General features: G+C 35.2%; 1 protein-coding gene across 2 annotated transcripts in view; it reads left to right on the top strand.

Moving 5' to 3' along the window:
* ARID2 (AT-rich interaction domain 2) overlaps window positions 1–21,988 on the top strand; it is a 163,293-nt gene that overhangs the window by 116,871 nt on the left and 24,434 nt on the right. For both annotated transcript variants that reach the window (XM_081250313.1, XM_081250314.1), the window contains 3 exons: window positions 773–969; window positions 1,226–4,116; window positions 11,652–11,800. In XM_081250313.1, the coding sequence (XP_081106439.1) occupies window positions 773–969; window positions 1,226–4,116; window positions 11,652–11,800 (3,237 nt within the window). The remainder of the gene's footprint in view (window positions 1–772; window positions 970–1,225; window positions 4,117–11,651; window positions 11,801–21,988) is intronic.

The following is a 21,988-nucleotide window of genomic DNA, read 5'->3' as shown; positions in this document are numbered from 1 at the left end:
CTAATGGGGGCTACTCTTCGTTGCGATGGCTTCTCTTGTTGCGGAGCACAGGTTTCAGGCGTGCGGGCTTCATTAGTTGTGGCACGTGGGCTCAGTAGTTGTGGCTTGCGGGCTTCAGAGCACAGGCTCAGCAGTTATGGTGTACAGGCTTAGTTGCTCTGCGGCATGTGAGATCTTCCCGGACCCATGTCCCCTGCACTGGCAGGCGGATTCCTAACCACTGCACCACCAGGGAAGTCCCATGGCGTTTTTTTGTTTGTTTTTGGGTTTTTTTTGCGGTATGCAGACCTCTCACTGTTGTGGCCTCTCCCATTGCAGAGCACAGGCTCCGGACACGCAGGCTCAGCGGCCATGGCTCACGGGCCCAGCCGCTCCGCGGCATGTGGGATCCTCCTGGACTGGGGCACGAACCCGTGTCCCCTGCATCGACAGGCGGACTCCCAACCACTGCGCCACCAGGGAAGCCCTCCCATGGCGTTTTGATGTTTTGCAAAGTTCATAAAATAGGCATTGCCTAGATGCAGCTTTTTTTGTTAATTACAGTAGAATTGTTTTAAACCCAACAGTGTTGATAAATAATGATTTTTAAAATTGGAGAATTGACCTTTTATATTTAATTCCTTGCTTCCCACCCTTGCAGAATATAACTGTATGATTCATACTGCTACATAAGTAGCAGTGAATATGCTGCTGCCATTCGTGTAGCAGTTAGAAGTTAGTGTTTTTTGTTAATGTTCTAGTTATTAAAACTGAGTATGTGTGTACTTTACAGAACGGTCTTTCCAAATCATACAGTGAAGAGGGTGGAGGATTCCAGTAACAATGGGCAGGCACATATTCATGTAGTAGGAGTAAAAAGGAGGGCTATCCCACTTCCCATTCAGATGTACTATCAGCAGCAACCTGTTTCTACTCCCGTTGTTCGTGTTGATTCTGTTCCTGATGTATCTCCAAGTCCTTCACCCGCAGGTATTAATTTTTATTGTTTTAAATATTACCGATTTAATAAGAAGACTAAATGAAAGCTTATATACCTTTAAGATGTATAACTTTTCCTTGTTTTTCCAGTAACATTTTATTTCTTCTTCTATTATTTTATCAGATTCATATGATGCAAACTTGTTAATTTCTTAAGACTGTTTTCTCTCAAATTGAGTAAAATAATTTCTACATGCAGCTTTGCAGTCATTTCATTATGAATTTTGACTTTTCCCTATATTTTCAGGAATCCCTCACGGACCACAAACTGTAGGAAACCATTTTCAGAGGACTCCTGTTACCAACCAATCTTCAAGTTTGACTGCAACACAAATGTCTTTTCCAGTACAAGGTGTTCATACCGTGGCACAGACTGTTTCAAGAATTCCACCAAATCCTTCAGTTCATACCCACCAGCAGCAAAGTGCTCCGGTGACTGTCATTCAAAATAAAGCTCCAATTCCTTGTGAAGTCGTTAAGGCTACAGTAATCCAGAATTCTATACCCCAGACAGCAGTTCCTGTTAGTATTGCTGTGGGAGGAGGAGCTGCTCAGAGTTCTGTGGTTCAGAATCATAGTACAGGGCCCCAACCTGTTACAGTTGTGAATTCCCAGACATTGCTTCACCATCCATCTGTAATTCCACAACAGTCTCCATTACACACAGTGGTACCAGGACAGATACCTTCTGGCACTCCTGTTACGGTAATTCAACAAGGTGTCCCACAGAGTCATATATTTGGCAGAGTACAGAACATGCCAGCATGTACTTCTGCAGTTTCACAGGGTCAACAGTTAATCACCACATCGCCCCAACCCATGCAGACTTCGTCTCAGCAGACGTCAGCTGGCGGTCAGCCACAGGACACTGTTCTCATAGCACCCCCACAGTATGTAACGACTTCTGCCTCCAACATTGTCTCGGCAACTTCAGTACAGAATTTTCAGGTAGCTACAGGACAAATGGTTACCATTGCTGGTGTCCCGAGTCCACAGCCCTCAAGGGTAGGGTTTCAGAACATTGCACCCAAACCTCTCCCTTCTCAGCAAGTTTCATCAACGGTGGTCCAACAGCCTATTCAACAACCACAGCAGCCAACCCAACAAAGTGTAGTGATTGTAAGCCAGCCAGCTCAACAAGGTCAAACTTACGCACCAGCCATTCACCAAATTGTTCTTGCTAATCCAGCAGCTCTTCCAGCTGGTCAGGCAGTTCAGTTAGCTGGACAACCAAACATTACTCCATCTTCCTCACCATCACCTGTCCCAGCTACTAATAGCCAGGTCCCTACTGCCGTGTCATCTTCTTCCACCCCTCAGTCACAGGGACCACCTCCTACTGTCAGTCAAATGCTATCTGTGAAAAGGCAGCAACAGCAGCAGCATTCACCAGCACCCCCACCACAACAGGTACAAGTACAAGTTCAGCAGCCACAGCAAGTACAAATGCAGGTTCAACCACAGCAAGTACAAATGCAGGTTCAACCACAGCAAACAAATGCAGGAGTTGGTCAGCCTGCTTCTGGTGAGTCGAGTCTGATAAAACAGTTGCTGCTTCCAAAGCGTGGTCCTTCAACTCCGGGTGGTAAGCTTATTCTCCCAGCTCCACAGATTCCTCCCCCTAATAATGCAAGAGCTCCTAGCCCTCAGGTGGTATACCAGGTGGCCAATAATCAAGCAGCAGGTTTTGGAGTGCAGGGGCAAACTCCAGCTCAGCAGCTATTGGTTGGGCAGCAAAATGTTCAGTTGGTCCAAAGTGCGATGCCACCCACAGGGGGAGTGCAAACCGTGCCCATCTCGAACTTACAAATATTGCCAGGTCCGCTGATCTCAAATAGCCCAGCAACCATTTTCCAAGGGACTTCTGGCAACCAGGTAACCATAACAGTTGTGCCAAATACAAGTTTTGCAACTGCAACTGTGAGTCAGGGAAATACAACTCAGCTCATTGCTCCAGCAGGAATTACCATGAGCGGGACCCAGGCAGGAGTTGGACTTCAGGTGCAAACGCTTCCAGCCTCTCAAGCATCTCCAGCTGGACAATCATCTTGTACTACTGCTACTCCCCCATTCAAAGGTGATAAAATAATTTGCCAAAAGGAAGAGGAAGCAAAAGAAGCAACAGGTTTACATGTTCATGAACGTAAAATTGAAGTCATGGAGAACCCATCCTGCAGACGAGGAACCACGAACACCAGCAATGGGGATACGAAGGAAAATGAAATGCAGGTGGGAAGTCTTTTAAATGGGAGAAAGTACAGTGACTCAAGTCTACCTCCTTCAAACTCAGGGAAAATTCAAAGTGAGGCTAATCAGTGCTCACTAATCAGTAATGGGCCATCATTAGAATTAGGTGAGAATGGAGCATCTGGAAAACAGAACTCAGAACAAATGGACATGCAGGATATTAAAAGTGATTTGAAAAAACCTCTAGTTAATGGAATCTGTGATTTTGATAAAGGAGATGTTTCTCATTTAAGCAAAAACATTCCAAATCACAAAACTTCCAATCATGTAGGAAATGGTGAGATATCTCCAATGGAACCACAAGGGACTTTCGATGCCACTCAGCAAGATACTGCCAAAGGTGATCAACTAGAAAGAATTTCTAATGGACCTGTATTAACTTTGGGTGGTTCGCCATCTGTGAGCAGTATACAGGAGGCTTCAAATGTGGCAACACAGCAATTTAGTGGTACTGATTTGCCTAATGGACCTCTAGCTTCAAGTTTGAATTCAGATGTGCCTCAGCAACGCCCAAGTGTAGTTGTCTCACCACATTCTACAACCTCTGTTATACAGGGGCATCAAATCATAGCCGTTCCCCACTCAGGATCAAGAGTGTCCCATTTTCCTGCCCTGTCATCTGACGTTCGGTCTACAAATGGCACAGCAGAATGCAAAACTGTGAAGAGGCCAGCAGAGGATAATGATAGGGAAACAGTCACAGGAATTCCAAATAAAGTGGGAGTTAGAATTGTTACAATCAGTGACCCCAACAATGCTGGCTGCAGTGCAACAATGGTTGCCGTGCCAGCAGGAGCAGATCCAAGCACTGTAGCTAAAGTAGCAATAGAGAGTGCTGTTCAGCAAAAGCAGCAGCACCCACCAACCTACGTACAGAATGTGGTCCCACAGGTGAGTCATTCTCCTATCCCATTTCTCTTACAGAAATCTTGATGTGTAAATATGATTTTAGCGGGAAATGCACTGTTTTTCCATGTTTTACCTTGAAAAGTTAATTGGGTCGGCTCATCAATGTACTTAAGCTGTTTTGCTCTTTTATTTTTCTCTGTTTTTTGTAATGTTGAACAGTTTTCACTTGTTAACTTTAGCACATGGTTTAAAGCATCTTTCTATTTTGTTATAGACCCAAATTAGTAATTTTGTAGAGCCAAGATAGAGAAGCACTTCTAATCTAACGTCTTTGGGGGAATTTTTAAAACGTAACTTAGTCTCCTGTGTTAGGGGGGTGCGGGGTTGCTAAGGGTTCTCCAAAAGGGGATTTCTGTATTTGATTTTGACATGAGTGTATTTTTGTGTCTCCTTTCACAGTACTTCTGTAAAAAAGGTGAATTCCATAAGAATTTTATCGTGTGTTCTTGTTATATCTATGTATTGAATTAGTTGCCTTTATTCTTTAAAAAGGTTTATTTATTATAATTTCAATTTGTTTCAGCTATTCCAGTATTTTAAATTTTGTGTCTCTTATTCCTTTGCTCTACTGTCATGTTTCTGCTATTCCCTTTTTAATATATACTATCCTGTCTCTGCATGCCTTAGTAAATAAAAGTGTTTTCTTGAATCAGTGCTACTGAATTGAGGGTCCAATCAGCCTGTAAAGATTTTAAGGACAATCTTATATGCTATTTCCTGGATTACTACTACTTCATTCTCTCTTTCCTAATTACTACATAGCCAGAACCTTCTGTGACTGTTGCCAACTCTTCTAGCATCCTTCTGGCTTGGGTTTCTTCTCTGTGCTTATGATGATAACAGCAGATTGTTGGTATTAGTACCAAATCGAGATGGCAAAGCAGGGGTGGTGGTGGGGAGCAAAATGGAAGATGAAAAAACGAAGAATCCCTTGCTTCAGAGCACGTCATTCACTAATATGCGTCTTTCTTCATGTGAATGGATAAAGCTGCTCTGGGGGCAGAATGAGGTTTTTAATTCATATGTTAGTATTGCTTAGATCTATTTCAAGCTACCTAAATAGGTTGAGTATTCTTTAGTGGATATTATATACATGGCAATAATTAATAAGGAGTTTTGGTGGAAAATACTAAACCATTTTTACTCAAACTTTTACAAGTTGAGTTTTTCATTTATTAAGCACACTAAAAAAGTTTTTTTTAATAATGAAGTGTCTAACATATAGTAAGCATTCAACACATTGTTTTAATTTTATATTTAATAATTTCCCAATTCATCTTGATTGTGTGTTTGACTTTTTTTTTCCTTTTAGATTCCTTTATAATCCTAAAGAGTTATAGTAGACCAAGCCAAATTAGAGAAAACCTCTATTACTATGGAATTGTTTCATCCACCCTCATTTTTTGTGTCAACCTTCTAGTGTGGTTATATTCAGTAATGATACCTAAATAACAAAAAACGAACAATAAGACTGGGACCTGTGTTAGGAATTTTGCACTAAAGCATTTTGTTATTTGATCCTCAAAGAAAGTCTATTAGGTAAAAATTATAATTTCATTTTAGAGATGAGGCCCTCCAATGCTAAATAACCCGCCCATGGTTACCAGCTAATATGAGGTAGTACTAGGACTGAAACCTGGGTGTGTGTCTGAAACCAAAACTCATGCTATTAACCCGTTTCTCCACTATTCTAAAAGATTTCTTTGTAAAGTTCTAGATATCCCTTTTATATGTAACATATTGATTATTTTAACTACTAGGCTATAGGATGTGAGTACCACCGAATGATAATTTTAGGATATTAATGCTAGAATTTAACATATTGGACATGCATACATCTAACTCAAGCCATAAAATTAATATATTTTATTCCTAATCTGAAAAATGTGTATAAACTTTTTATGTATTCTCCCCAGGAATGTAGTTTATTTAAAATAGCTACGATCTAAAGTTGGTATTTGGTTGGCATGTAGAAATTTATAACTTTGCAAGGAAAAAGAGACATAAATACATGGTGTCTGTGAGAATGAGAAACAAAAAAACAGGATGTGTATGTATAACTCTTAGCACAGTGCCTGCTACACTGTCTGTCACTCAATAATGGTGCAGGTATATTTTATCTTTATATATAAGATAAGGTACCTATAAAGGCTAAAAAATTATCAACTGTTCAAGATGGAATCATAAGTTTCCTTTGAAGGGAGGCCGTTGGGCCTTCTTAAGAGCCTGCTAATAAAAAACCATTTCCATTGTTGCCCAGAGTCTTTAAATTGCTTTATATACTCTCAAAGTTGCATTTTAGGCCTTGGTTTAACACCATTTTATTCACTATTTGAATTGGTACTTTAAAGGGGTAAATGAAATAGAGGAATTTAAATGTGATTTTTTTTTTTAGCCATACCTTGTTATTTCCACCATTTTAAGGGGTCTGGGGATGTTAAGGAGGTACCTTTACCCCAAGAAGGGACTTCCAGACTTTTGCAGAATGCTCAGAGCTGGAAAGACTGCAGGGAAACGTCCCTGTTGAGAATGGCCAACGGGTAATCCTTCCTAATACCATTGTTACTTAATTTTTCTTCAGTCAGTTTTGTTCCTTCTCACTCGCATTAATCAGCTGTATTAATTTCATTACAGAAAAAAAGCTAGCAACAAATAAAGGAGAAAGATATGTGAAAGTTAATAATATAACCATAGATTTTGTTTTTAAGTAGTATTTAGCTGGGTAGGTTATATAAATACAAAATAAATTGCACTCAAGGCACATTTCTTTATTTGTAACTATTTTTTTTCAATCTGTTACATTTGCAAGTTAGAGTGCAAGAATATGGGTACCGTTTCTGAAAGCCATACTCTCTTCCACTATTCATGAATTTGTATCTGCTGGAGGCATAGTATTAGATTGGCATGTAAAATAATAAAAATGGAAGAAAATTAGTTATAAATACTTACCTAAAGACTTGTCTTTTTCAGGAGCATGTAAAACACATGTTGAGTATATCTGTATCTGTTCATCCCATGATCTGATGCCATACCTAATTCTTGTATATAAAAATAGTTTACTTAAGGATGTACTTATTTAAGGCATTTTATAGATGCTGCTCCTCAGTTTCTTGTCCTTCATACATGAATCCTTTCTGAAGTGGTGCCAACACTGAATATGGGTATCTTCCTGGTCCCTTTCTTTCTTTGATAAAGCGTTTGAAAAGTTACTCAACCCATCAGAAAGCATACCTGCAGCCTCAAGGGGGCAGTGTTTAGTCATAGCCATAGAAAATCATTTTAGCAAGTCACAAGAATGTCATTTTAATGTTTTTTTTAAAGAGTATTACTGCTTAGTAGACTAGTAGTACACTGTAATAATTAAAGTCATTACCACTAAATGTATTTTTTTGTTTACATTTCAATGTGTTCTTATAAGACAGGCTTGGTATGTATGTATTATCTAGTTATACTTAATAAGAGGAAAAAAACTGGATAGTTTAAGAAAATAAGGGAATATTAGAGCAGAAAGAGCCTTAGATATTATCTTGTCCATAACCCTCATTTTTAAGAGTTGAATTAACTCTCCCACAGTCCCAGAGACCTCTTTTCCAGTGATTTCTATTATTGTCTTAATTCTGTTCTCTAAAGATCTGTACTACATTTAGACTAAATGTAATCTCTTTTATATCACATTTAGGGTAAATCTAATTCTTTTCCCTTACAAGCGTTTAAAAGTATCTCTCCTTACTCACCTCTTCTTTACAATGTATTTTCCTAATCATTTCAATTAGACCTTAGGTGTTATAGTGTCTGGTTTATTCATCATCCTGTTTACCTCAACCGGTTCCATATTCTAAGTGGCTTTCAAAATGTGTAGCTAGAATTGAACACAGTATTTCATTATTACTTAGTAAATAATTTATTTTGAGAAAAATAAATTATGCCTTTGTAGTTTTCCTAACACAGTTTGAATGTTTAAATTTTAGTCTTATTCTAAGGGTTTTTTTTTTTTTGCGGTACGTGGGCCTCTCACTGTTGTGGCCTCTCCTGTTGCGGAGCACAGGCTCCGGACTCACAGGCTCAGCGGCCATGGCTCACGGGCCCAGCTGCTCCGCGGCATGTGGGATCTTCCTGGACCGGGGTACGAACCCGTGTCCCCTGAATCGGCAGGCAGACTCTCAACCACTGCGCCACCAGGGAAGCCCCTAAGGTTTTTTTTTAAAGCTAAATATTAATAAGAAAGTAAACGTTTAAGAACTTCAAATTCCATCATATATCAGAAAATATCATCAGTACAGTCTAGAATTTTCAGCTGTAGTTTATTCTTGAAAAGATAATAAAGGCAAGATTATAATTTCTTATTTTAACAAAAAGAAATATCTTTGCCAAAAATAAAACTGCTACATTAACATTTTTAGGTAATTTTACATTACAAAAGGAATCAGAATTATTTCATATTCTTTGTGTAGTTTTACTATTCTGGTCACACACTACTGGAGAGGTACTATATTATGAAAAATTAATTCTACCTCAATAGAGTAGAGCAATGGTAAAGAATATTGCTGAAGAGTGATCATTCCAAAAACATGATTTTGAGACCTACTTTTACATTCACATTTGAGTTAAGGCTATTGTTAACGCTCGGGCACTTTTACATCCTAAAAGAAATATATTTTGCATCTTATGTGAAAGACCTAGTTCTTAAAACATAATTAATTTAAGTAGTACTTGGAAAAACATGCAATACAATATAAACAACCTATTTAAAAATTAGTTTTGTTGAAAGAAATGTGTAATTTTTTATTATAGGAGGAAACCTAAAAACACTCCTTTCGTCAAAGAAAATATGAGTCTTGGAATTTCTCATTTGGTACCTTTTATAAGTACTGTACTTCTTTTTGTTTCATTGATATATTTATCTCTGTTTAATTTTTTTTGTTTCTTGTTTTTTATTGTGAAAAATTTTAAACATACAGAAAAGTAGAGCCAATAAGCCTCCATGTATCCTTCACCCAGCTTTAGATATTGTCACCATTTTGCCTTTCTAGTTTCATCTCTTCCCCACCACCATTTTTTTCCCTGAAGTAAAAATAAAGTAAATCCCAAACATTATTTCATTTCACCATGAATACTTTAGTATATATTTATAAATACTTTCAAATATATATATATATCCATTATATGGATAATAGTAGTTTAATATTATATGACACCCAGTTCATGCTCAGTGTTCCCTAGTTGTCTTTAAAAATGTGTTTCTTAAACATTTTGTTTGAATTAGGATCTACAAGTTTTCTGCACATTGCATTTGGTTAATATGTCTTTTATTCCTTCTTAATTTAACAGCTTGGATTAATAACTTCAGTCATCCTTGCCACATCCCTCATTAATCATTAACAATTGGGGCTAAAATACCCTATGATTCCGTTATTTAACTTTTCTGTATGAGACCGGTAAGAGTTCCTCATTGAAGAAGAAAAAATAGGATAAATAGGATAAAGCTTTGTTAGCACTTAAAAAACAAAAATAAGCTTAATTTACAAATATATGACAGGAGAGTCAATAAAATACCTAATGTAAATGGTAATAGTGTAGGGAACCAGAAAGTTCATTATGAGGGAATTTGATAGCTCTGACAAATTTACCCTTTAGTTAAAATTCTGGGATTACATTTGTGTCACTCTTCAGTATTTGTATTTGGCTCAAACTGATCCTCTTGGTTACTCCTACTTATTAGAGTTTCCTGGAATTTTTTATGCAGTATTTTCATTTCAAGGAAACAGTTTGACTAATTTTTTGCTGTTGTTGTTGTAAATAGATTGATTCTAATGTTATCTTCCCTTCCTTTCTCTCCGATCCTCTTCTCTCCCCACCCCCACCCCAAAACCCCCCAGTTCTGCTTTCTTACTCTTAGTTTATATGGCTTTAAGAATCCACAGGTGAATGATTGTCAATCCATGTTCCCAGCTTTAACTTCTATTGATAGATAATTGCACTTATTGATCTGTCCCTGTCTCCAAAGTGAACTCATCATCTTTCCTCCAAAATACGGTTCCCCTCTGGACTTCTCTATTAGTATAAATAATAATTGTAACAATTGGCATTTACTGAGAATCAGAGCCAGGCTCTTCGTGTATAGTTCCTCTATTCTTCCCACCATCCCAAAAGTTAGATTTTATTATTTACACTCTATAGATGAGGGAATTGTGGATCAGAGAGGTTAAGTAGTTTGCCCAGGGTCACATTGCTAGTTAGAAGGTAGATTGAAATTCTGAGTCCTGATCTGTCAAGCTGGAAAGTGCACATCCTATCCATGATACCTGTACTGCCCCAAAATGCATGTTTTTCATGCATGTATATGTTTTCTCACTAACAACATGATAAAATAATAAGAGTGGGACCCTATAAGAGAAATAACTTCAATCACATCCCAAAGTAGATTTTTTTTTTCTTAGAACTTGGAACTCAAAAGTTCTTGTGACTTCACATTTCTAAGAACCTTTTCTTTTGGGGTTTTATTTTCTTTATTGATTTTTAGGCCGTGGCCTTATGTGTTTGTGTTTTGTCTATTTTTAAAAAATTATTATGACTTTCAGTAAGAGGTTTTCAGCAATTTTTAACTTAATTTTGCTCCACTATTTCCAATATTACCTTATAAATAAACAAATATATTTAATATTTTCCCAAAGTTTAAATGTATTACCTTTAAACAATGTTTGGAAAATGATGTGCTACCATTTCTGTGAGAAATTTAGTATTTTTTCCTTTGTGGTATGTATGTTATCAGTGAAATCTGAGTTAAACTTCAAAGAAAATGTATTGCCTCAAATTGTTTTAAGCTACATTATAATTATTATGTGTTTTTCAGAGAGAAGGGATGGGATATAGAAGAGGGAAAAAATGTAGCTTATAATTAAAAAGACTTATGCATACAATTAGAATCCTTGTATTATCCATCAAAATTTATAACGGAGCAACTTTAAAGACTAAAGTTGTTAGTTAAAATAGCTTTTGCTACAAAGTAATATTTACAACATTCTACTTATATGGTTACATCATTTTTAACATCTGAAATTCCCCTTTTTACTATATATTGTTTTATATTCATTAAAATCTTAAAGGAAATATTATACAAAGAAGAAATAATTTGCAGTTGATTTTTTTGTGAAGAATATATGTAAGTAAATCAAATGGGTGAATTTATAATAAATTTCTCTTTTTAATCTATAATTGTGTTTCTACCCAATTTTATTAATTAAAAAATCTTAATTCTAATTAATGTATATTCTGTGACAGTAACAACCATGCAATCTCGCTCTAATTCATATGAAATGAATTTGACTTCCTAAACATATTTCTAAAATTAGTTATCTCTTAAAAGAGTTTCTAAAAGGTAATCATTAAAATTACAAATGTAAATTTTATATATTGGAAGTGCATAACTATCAATGTAATCAAATTCATAAGCCTATGCTGTAAGATATGAATGTTTTTCAGTGTCATTTCACAAACTGTGTGGTTGTGCTTTTTCACAGAACACTCCTATGACACCTTCACCAGCTGTTCAAGTACAGAGCCAGCCTAACAGTTCTCAGCCTTCTCCATTCAGTGCATCTAGTCAACATGGAGATCCAGTGAGAAAACCTGGGCACAACTTCATGTGTCTGTGGCAATCTTGTAAAAAGTAAATGGCAATTCTATTTGTTATATGTAAATGCTGTTTATTCTGGAATGCCTTTGTAAATTTCTGTCATCTCTGGTTTCATGAAAATTTTCTTTTGAAACCACTAACTTTTTAGCAAAAATAGTTTATGTTAGAAGTGATATTTACTTAGATCCAGTGGTACCTAAGCCAAGAAATGTATATAGATGGTGGAAAGAGCTTCATTGCCTTATGATAGTTATTAGAGAATATTTAAGTATTCGTTTTTAACAAAAGAAAATCAGCTAAGAATTTGATTTTATATTTGGCTATGAAAAGAGATAGGTTTTTTAAAGTGACTTGAAGTTAGTGGTAGTCATAGAATTCCTATATAACAGAAACTTAAAGATAATCTGTTATTGAAAAATGATTTGTCTTAAATTTGAGTTTAAGCTGGACACCCCATGAAAAATTTTAAAACCATATTATCTCACAGTTTAATAACTAAGATGAACAATAAGTGGAATTGAACTTCTTAAACAAGGCTTTCTTAGACTTAAAGGAAAACTTGTGAATAATATTGAACTTGAGGATAATATTGTTTAAACTACAATCTCAGTTCCTTTAACAGTGCTCAGCTAAGAACCTTTGCCTTGTCACTTTTTTAGAGCTCTAAGACTAAGGCACTTGTCTTAATAGACATAATATCCTTCATTTTTTTAGGTATCATAGATGCCATTTTACTTTTCCTAACTATAGCAGAAATTGCCTCATCCTTTTGAAAATTGTATTTGCTATTCATAATTTTTATGATATAGACAGATTTCATATATAGATTTGTTGTAGGATGGTGGCTGTCAGTGTAGCCTAGGGATTATTAATAGTATGCAAAATTTCTTTGGACAGTGTTTATCAAACTTTAAATCTCAACCTAGCAGTGGGGTCATGAAATCATTTTGGCAAGTCTACCAGGAGGGTTTTGCTTGTTTTTCATTTCAGTAAAAAAGTGAATAAAATATATCAGATTCCATTATGTTGGTAAGGGTAAGTATTGTTTTCAGCTATATGTGTATATAATATAAGTATGCATATCTAGGTCATAGTGTAAAAATCTGTCAAAAAGCTTGTTTAAAATTAGTGCTTTAGGTTCTATTTCTTTCATTTATTTAATTTGACCATTTTTTTAAGTTTATGTTGTAAGTTAATTTGAAACTTCTTTCACTGATGTCAAATTCTATTCTTTACTTTTTTTTTTTTTGAGATTTTGTTTTTCCATTGCAAAATAGTAGCTGATGGAGTAGGTAGTCAGTTAATGCTGTTTGTTGACTAAAAAGTTTGAGAATAGCTCCTTTAGATGAAGTGTTAGAGTATTTCAAGAAAAAAAAATTTGCTGGAAGAGTTAATGAACGTTCCCAAATGCACAGCAGTTTCCCATCTTGCTAGTAAGATTAGTGTTACAGAATCTGATGATCTACCTCTTCTTTTTAAGTCTTTTCTGGAAAAGACTCAACAAGACTTCTTAGACCTTGTCAATTTTTAAAGTCATTTTTAGATACTGCATTTGGTAAATAAGTTCAGTTTGATTCTGCAGATACTTACTGAGCACCCTTTTAGAAGGGTTCATGTGCTAGGAGGTAGAGTTAAAAGATCACTCTCAGCTTTTAGGGAAGCAGATCCAAAAAACAAATAAATTACAGTTTAAATAAGTACTGTACAAAGATAGTCTTATAGCGTTATTGGCAGCATAATGGACAGTTAATATAATGCTGGGGTGGTTAGAAAAGTTTTGCTATAGACATTTCTTTTGGTTGTTAAAGAATGAGTAGGAATTTGTCATGCAAAAATAATTCCAGTCAGCATAGCAAGTGCAGGGAATTATAGAAGGAGCTAGTTATGCCCAGGGAACTATGAGAAGCTTAGGATACCAAGAGCATAAGGATGTGAGGAGAGTACAGGCTTCTATTACAGTTGACCCTTTATATCTGCATCTGAGGGTTCCACCGAACATGAATCAAAAATACTTCCCCCCAAATTCCAGAAAGTTTGAAAAAGCAAAACTTGAATTTGCCGTGTGCTGACAGCTATTTACATAGCATTTGCATTGTATTAGGTATTATAAGTAATCTGTAAGTGATTTAAAGTATATGGGAGTATATACTTAGGTTATATGCAAATACTTTGCCATTTTATATAAACGACTTGAGCATCTGCAGATTTTGGTTTGTAAGGGGGACCTGGAACCAATCCGCAATGGATACCAAGGGATGACTCTCTTCATTTTTAGTTTCAATTCCAAGTGGAGTAATCCATGTCGTAGCTATTGTCCCTAGATAGCTGTTCTCTAATTTCTTTAATATCTGATCAAAAATAGTAATGAAGAATCTTCCTTGTTTCAATCAGATTCAAAACTAAAATTATTTCCTTCACTGATATATTATTGTGAAATGCGCCATTTACCCTTACATCACACGTATTAGTAATTTCTTTTTTAATCTGCAGTCATGTATCTCTAAAAGTTGAGGGCCCTTCTCTTTAACCATAAGTTATACCCCTGCAGAAAAATAACATTAATTTCTTCAATATTATGAGTTCTTCAGATAGCCAGTCAGTGTTTACATTTCTCCGCTTGTCTTCTGTTTACTTAGAGTTTGAACTGGAATCCAAGATTCAAACATTGACTGTGGTTGAAGTCTTTTAAGTCTCTTTTAAGCTGTAGATTACCCCTCCATCTCTCAGTTCTTTTCCTCACAGTTTTTTGTTGATAAAAGCAGGTCATTTGTCCTTTAGAGCATCACAGTCTGATTTTGCTGCTATTGTGTAGCATGTTACTCTGACCTTGAATTTTCTGTAAGTTAGTAGTTAGGTCCAGATGTTTGATCAGATTCCAGTTTGATTTTTATGAAGAGTGTTTTAGAAATAGCATTGTGTACTTCCATCAGGCGATAGGTACTATCTTGTGTCTCTTTTTGTGATGTAAACAGCCATTGAAAATTATGGCCTAGATACATTATTTTATTGTTTATAAAATGTAAAACTTTCCTTTTTATCAACTCTGATTTCTCTGAAGAATAGTTTCTAGAGAAAAGTCTAGAGAGATTATTATTTCTCTTATTAACCAATTTTCAAAATAATGAGTTGTTTACTAACACTGCACAAAGCTGACTATGAGGTTAGGTTTTCTGTTTTTTTATTTGCTTTTGATTTTAGTATCATTGGGAACGAACTTATGAACATAAACATATGTGAGGTATTTCAGTGCATTGCAGTTATTATATCCTTCTTGGTATTCAAATTGTCCCATCTTTGGCCAGTGAAGGCCTCTTCAAGCTGGTTGTGATCTTAATATGTCTTTGATAGCTTCCTTGCTCTCTGTTAGATGAAATGTTCCAGACTTAACTTGTATATTTCCTGCCCCATATGAGGAATCAACTGTTTCTCCAAGGACGTCTGGTGTCTTTTAATGGGCAGTGATATTTAGTCTAGGCTTCAGGGAGTACCCATTGCTTTTAAGTTGGTTATTGCTTCTAGGACTTTTCAGTGGACAGACTAGGAAAACTAATGGTTTTTATTTCATGTTTAGAAAGACCTTCTCAATGCTTAGATCATAAAATGCACATTTTGTTGCCTTCTGCACTTTAATATTTTTTTTGATCCATCTGTAATTTAGTTTCATGTATAAAGTGAAGTGTGAATCTAACTCTATTGTTTCCCAAATGACTAACATATTGATGAGTGCATTTTTCCTTTAGGCTTTCAAATGGCCACCCTCGATATGTACTAAATTTCTGTATGCTTTTTCTGTTTCTGAATCACTTGTTATCCCAGTGGTCTCTGTCCTTATCATACTGTGACTTTCAGTTTTGATGTTGGATGGCAAGTTCTGCCTCCTAATTTTCTTTTTCAGTGTTTCTCATTATTGTTTCAAGCACTTACCTTGCACCAGGCACTGTGTTAGGTTTTGAAATTAGAGTGATGTGTAAATCAGACTTGATACCTGCACAGATATTTATCCTTTCAAATGAACTTTAGAATGTTTCCAGAGATTCCCTCAGGAAAGCATGTTGGGATTTTCATTTTAATTCCTTTTAGTGAATAGGTATTTTTGTTTGTTTTTAGGTAGTGAATATTTTTCCAGTATTGATTTTTTCCTTACAAGAAAAAAGTATCATCCCATGGTATTATAGTCTTTTTCACCCCAGTAGAGCTTTAACATTTTCTTCACATAAATCCTGCAACTTTATTAAGTTTATTGCTAGTTATAGTTCTTTTTTCTTGTTAACCATAAATGATCTTAACTTCTACTGTATTTTTAACTGGTGGTTGTTTTCTGTATTTATGCCTCTTAGTTTGTCCTCTCATCCAATTATAATATCTAATGTTTCCAGAACAGTTATATTATAGTAGAATGGTAATATTTATCTTATTTCTTTAAAAAAATTTAATAGACTATTTTTAGAGCCGTTTTAGATTTATAAAAATGTTGAGCTAATAGTACAGAGAGTTCTCATATACTCCCTCTTCCCTGTGCAGTTTCCCCTAATATTAACACTTGAATTCGTGTAGTACATATGTTATGATTGATGAGTAGTATTTATACATTATTATTAACTAAGTCCATAGTTTCCATTAGGATTCACTCTTTGTGTTATAACTTCTGTGGGTTTTGACCATGCATAATATCATGTATCCACGATTATATTATCTTACAGAATACTATTGCCACCCTGAAAATCTTCTATGCTTCATCTATTCATTTGTCCTCACTGCCTCCCTTCCTAATCCCTGCTAACTATTGATTTTTTCTTTCTTTTTTTTTTTAACTATATCTGTATAGTTTTTCCTTTTCCAGAGTGTCATATAGTTGGAATCATACAGTATGTAGCCTTTTCAGACTGGCTTCTTTCACTAAGCAATATGTGTTTAAGGTTCCTCCATGTCTTTTGTGGCTTGATAGCTTATTTTTATTGCTGAATAATCTTCCATTGTTTGGATGTACCAGTTTGCTTATCTGTTCAACTATAGAAGGACATTTTGGTTGCTTTTGGTTTTGGACAATTATAAATAAAGCCACTATAAACATTTGTATGCAGGTTTTTGTGTGGACATACTTTTTCAACTAATTTGGGCAAATATTTAGGATTACAATTGCTTGATCATATGGTAAGACTATGTTTAGCATTGTAAGATACCATCATACTGCTTTCCAAAGTGACTCTGCCATTTTGCATTCGCACCAGCAATGAATGAGAGTTCCTGTTGCTCCACATCCTCGTCAGCATTTGATATTGTCAGATTTTTCAATTTTAGCCATTCTGTATCTCTGTTTTAGTTTGTATTTCCTTAAGGACAAAAGATGTTGAGCATCTTTTCATATGCTTATTTACCATCTGTATATCTTCTTTGGTAGGGTGCCTATTTAGATTTAATTCATTTTTTAATTGGGCGGTTCGCCAAGTTCCTAGTAAGCCATGGGTGTTAGATTTTGTCAGATGCTTTTTCTACATCTATTGATATAATCATATGATTTTTCTTCTTTAGGCTATTGATGTGATGGATTATATCAATTAATTTTTGAATATTGAACCAGCCTTCCATACCTGGAATAAATAAATAAAATAAATAATTTTTTCCCCAGCTTTGCTCAAGATATTTATTCAGTGCTCTCACAATTGTCCTCAGTGGCTCAGCAAAGGAGTAGAGCAGGGTAGGGGGACCCACAGTGAAAAAGTGCATCATTCATTTTTCATTAGTATATAGTTCTTTTTATACATTGTTTGCTTTGATTTGTGAATGTTTTTCTTGATGATTTTTACATCTATGTTCATGAGAGATACTAGTCTGTAGTTTTTCTATCTTTGTGTGAGTTTAATACTAGGGTAATGCTAGCCTCATAGAATGAATTAGGAAGTATTCACTCTGCTTCCATTTTCTTGTAGGCATCATAGAGAATTGGTATCATTTCTACCTTAAGTGTTTGGTAGAATTCAGCAGTGAAACCATCTTGGCCTAGTGCATTTTTTTTTGTGGGGGGGGGAAGGTTATTAATTACTGATTCAATTTCTTTAATAATTACAGACTTATTCAGGTTATCTACTAATCCTTGTGTGAGTTTTGGCAGATTGTGTCTTTTATTGGTCCACTTCATCTAAGTTACCAAATTTGTGGCATAAAGTTATTCATAATATTCCTTTATTATCCTTTTAATATCTGTGGGGTCAGTAGCTAGAGCTCCCCTCTTATTTCTGGTATTAGTAATTTGTGTTTTCTCTCATTTTTTCTTTTTTAAGCTGGCTAGAGGTTTATCTCTTCCAGCTTTTGGTTTTGTTGATTTTCTCTCTTGATTCCCTGTTTTCATTTAATTGATTTCTGCTCTGATTTTTATTCTTTCTTTTCTTTTGCTTGCTATGAGTTTACATTGCTCTTCTTTCTCTAGTTTCCTAAGATGGAAGCTTAGATTATTGATTTTAGATTGTCTTTTCTAATACATACATTTAATGCTATAACTTTCCCTTTGTATACTGCATTAGCTATATCCCACAAATTTTGATAAGTTGTATTTTCATTTTCATTTAGTTAGAATATTTTAGAAGTTTGTTGTTTGATCTCCAAATATTTGGGGATATTTCAGCTATCTTTTTGTTAGAGATTTCTAGTTTAATTCCACTGTGATCTTAAAGCATACTTTTTACAGTTTCTATTCTTTTAAATTTGTTAAGGTATGTTTTCTATCCCAGAATGTGGTCTATCTTGGTGAATGTTCATGTAAGCATGAGAAAAATGTATTTTCTGCTATTGTTGGGTAAAGTATTATATAAATGTCAATTAGATCCAACTGATTGATGGTGCTGTTTAATTCAACTACATCCTTACTGATTTCCTGCCTGCTGGAACTGTCAATTACTGATAGAGGTGTGTGGAAGTCTCTAAGTATAAAGGTAGATTTGTCTATTTCTCCTTGCAGTTCGATCAGATTTTGCCTCATGTTTTGATGCACCTTGTGTTAGGATTACATACCTTAAGAATTGTCTTTGTGAAGAATTGACCTCCTTACCATTATGTAATAATGTCCCTCGTAATATCCTTGCTCTCAAGTCTGTTTTTTTCTGAAATTAATGTAATTAATCCAGCTTTCTTTTGATTAGTGTTAGCATGGTACATATTTTTCCTTCCCTTTACTTTTAGTCTATCTCTGTCTTTTTATTTAACCACACATTGTTTTTTATTTACTCTGCCAGTCTTTGTCTTTTAATTAGTGTATTGAGACCAGTCATATTTAAAGTGATTATTGATACAGTTGTATTAATATCTAGCATATTTGTAAATGTCTTCTATTTATTTCACTTGCTTTTGTTTCTTTCATTTGCCCATGTTATTCTGCTTTTTTGGTTTTAATTGAGTACTCTATATGGTTCCATTTTCTCCTCTCTCTTACCATACCAATTATACTACTTTGAAAATTTTTTATGGTTGTCCTAGAGTTTGAAATATATATTTACAGCTACTCGAAGTCCACTTTCAAACAGCGGTGTATGGCTTCATGGATATTTTAGGTACCTTGTAACAGAGTATTCTTTCCTTGTGTCCATTATGTCATTGCTGTCATTCTACTTATCCAAAAGCTATAATCACCAAATACATTGTTCCTATTATTTTGAACAAACATTCCTCTATTATAATCAGTTAAGAATAAGAAGTATAAAATATTTTACCTCCATTTCTTCCTTCTCTGACACCCTTCCTTTCTTTATATAGAGCTGAATTTTTGACCTCTGCCACTTTCTTTGTCTCTAAAGAACTTCTTTTAACATTTCTTGTAGGCAGGTCTGCTGTGCAAATGCACTCAGTTTTTGTTTGTCCGAGAAAGTCTTTATTTCTCCTTCACTTTTGAAAGACAATTTGTGGACACAAAATTCTAGGTTGGTGAGTCTTTTGCTTTCAATACTTTATAAATATTTCACTCTACTCTTTTTGCTTTCAGGGTTTCTCAAGAGACATCCAGTATAATCTTATCCTTGTTCTTCTATCAGTAAGGTGTTTTTTTTCCCTCTGACTTCTTTCAAGATATTTTGTCCTTGGTTTTTAGCAGTTTGAATATGATATGCTTAAGTGTCATTTTTTACATTTATCCTACCTGATGTTCTCTGAGTTTCCTAGATCTGTGGTTTGGTGTGTCATTAATTTTGGAAAATTCTCAGCCATTCTTATTTCAAATATTTCTTCTGTTTTTTTCTCTCTTTCCTCTTTCTGCCATTCCCAGTACACATATGTTACATCTCTTGTAATTGTCTCCTGGTTCTTGGATGTTCTGTTTCCCTTTTTTTCACTCTTTTTTGTCTATATTCTTCAGTTTGGGAAGTTTCTATTGACATATCTTCAAGCTCACCAGTTCTTTCTTTTGCCATGTGCAGTCTACTGATGATTTTATCAAAGGCATCCTTTATTTGTTAGTTTTTTTTTAATTTTAAATTTCTAGCATTTCCTTTTGACTCTTAGTATCTTCATTTCTCTGCTTACATTCTCTTCTTACGTATTACAGCCTTTTTCATTAGAGCCTTAGCATATTAACCATAATCATTTTAAATTCCCAGGACAATAATTCCAAAATCTCTGCCATATCTGAGTCTGGCTCTGATGCTTATATTGTATCTTAAGTCTGTGGTTTTTGTTTTGTTTTGTTTTAACACCTAGCATGCCTTATAAGTTTTTGTTAAAAGCTGGACATGTATCAGTTAATAGGAACTGAGGTAAATAGACCTTTAGTGTGAGTTTTATGTTTATCTAGCAAGGAGTTATGCTGTGTTTAATGTTTGTGCTTGTGTTTGGATTTCCTTAGATTCTCTTTTTAAAGTAGAGTCTGTATCTTACTTACAGCTCTCTCCATTGTAATCCACAGTCACTATACCAAAGCACTGTTGATGTGCTGATAAGGTATTGGGGAGGGGAAGCATTCTATAATCTCATGATTAAATTTCACCTTTTTTTTTTTTAAGTGGATTTGAGTCTAGGGGCTATATGACTTTGAGAAGAGTTTCTTAGCCTTTATTTTTCTCCCTTTATGTGAGACAGGGAGTCTAAAGGGGCTCAAGTTTTCTGATTGCTCTTCCCCTTGGTCAGATTAGGCTCTGGTAAAGTAATTTTTCTTGAGAGCAGGCCTTAATTAAGGAGAAAAGAGCACCCTGGGCATATTTTAAAACGTTACTTTCTCACTCTCCCTGTTGGAAGTGCTAGGGAGTTGTTCTTGTCTTCACCATGAGAACCTGCTACGGTTCCTGGAAATAAAACTCACAAAAGTGTGGGCTTTCCCCAGAGACTGGCCCTTCAGGATTTTTTGCCTTTCAAGATAGTCCATACCGGGTCTCCATCAGTTCCTGCTTCAGTATTCCTGCCAGTTATTGACTTAAGCAGTTATTTGTGTTTCTCTGTATTCAACTGTCTGTCTAGTTTTCAGGGAAAGAATTTGCCTTGTGACCTCAGTCCTCTGATATTTTAAGAAGAGTTGTTAATTTTCATTTTGTTCGGCTTTTTTCTTGTTCTGAGGATGGGAGTGACAACTTCCAAGCTCTTTATATGTATGAGCAGAAACTAGAGGTCCTTATTCTTATCTTTATTCTTACTAATATATTATCAGCATGATGTCAGCATGATTATAAACATCAGTTTATAATTGAAATATATAAACAATGTATGATTATATTTTGTCTTCTTTTTTTTAAAAGTAAAGATACCCCCCAAATTCCCTGTAATAAAAAACACCTATGAACTGCTTTTTTAATTCTGTGTAGTTGGCGAAAGCACTCAATACCTCTGGGTAGCCAGGAATTTACATTCATTGTTTTCAGTACTATGTTTCTTGGCCACAGTGTTCTTTGAATGGGCAGTGTCGGGATAAAGGAGAAATTTGAGAGAGCCCCTCCAACTTACCTCAACAATAGGATCTCTGCTTTTTGCCTTATGTATAGGGGTTTTAAGTCATATTTTGTTTGCACAATGGGTTCTACTGCTATAAAGATATTTGAAAGCCACGTTTTTAGAATATGCTTTTCCTCATAGATATCTAGTTAATAATTGCTACTGCAAAGGTGAAAATTAATCTCCCTTTGGGAGGAACATAGTCTATGTTGTTTTTCTATTTAGAATTCCATCATTAAAGGTCAATCCAGAAATGTAAAGGATCTCAAATTTATTCTAAACAAACATTTCCAACAGGGAAACTGTTCTGTCTAGGAACCA

Source organism: Mesoplodon bidens (assembly GCF_964165515.1).
Source record: "Mesoplodon bidens genome assembly, chromosome: 11".
Classification (NCBI taxonomy): Eukaryota; Metazoa; Chordata; class Mammalia; order Artiodactyla; family Ziphiidae; genus Mesoplodon; species Mesoplodon bidens.
Note: the sequence above shows the minus strand (reverse complement) of the source record. Positions and strands in the feature narration are given on the sequence as shown.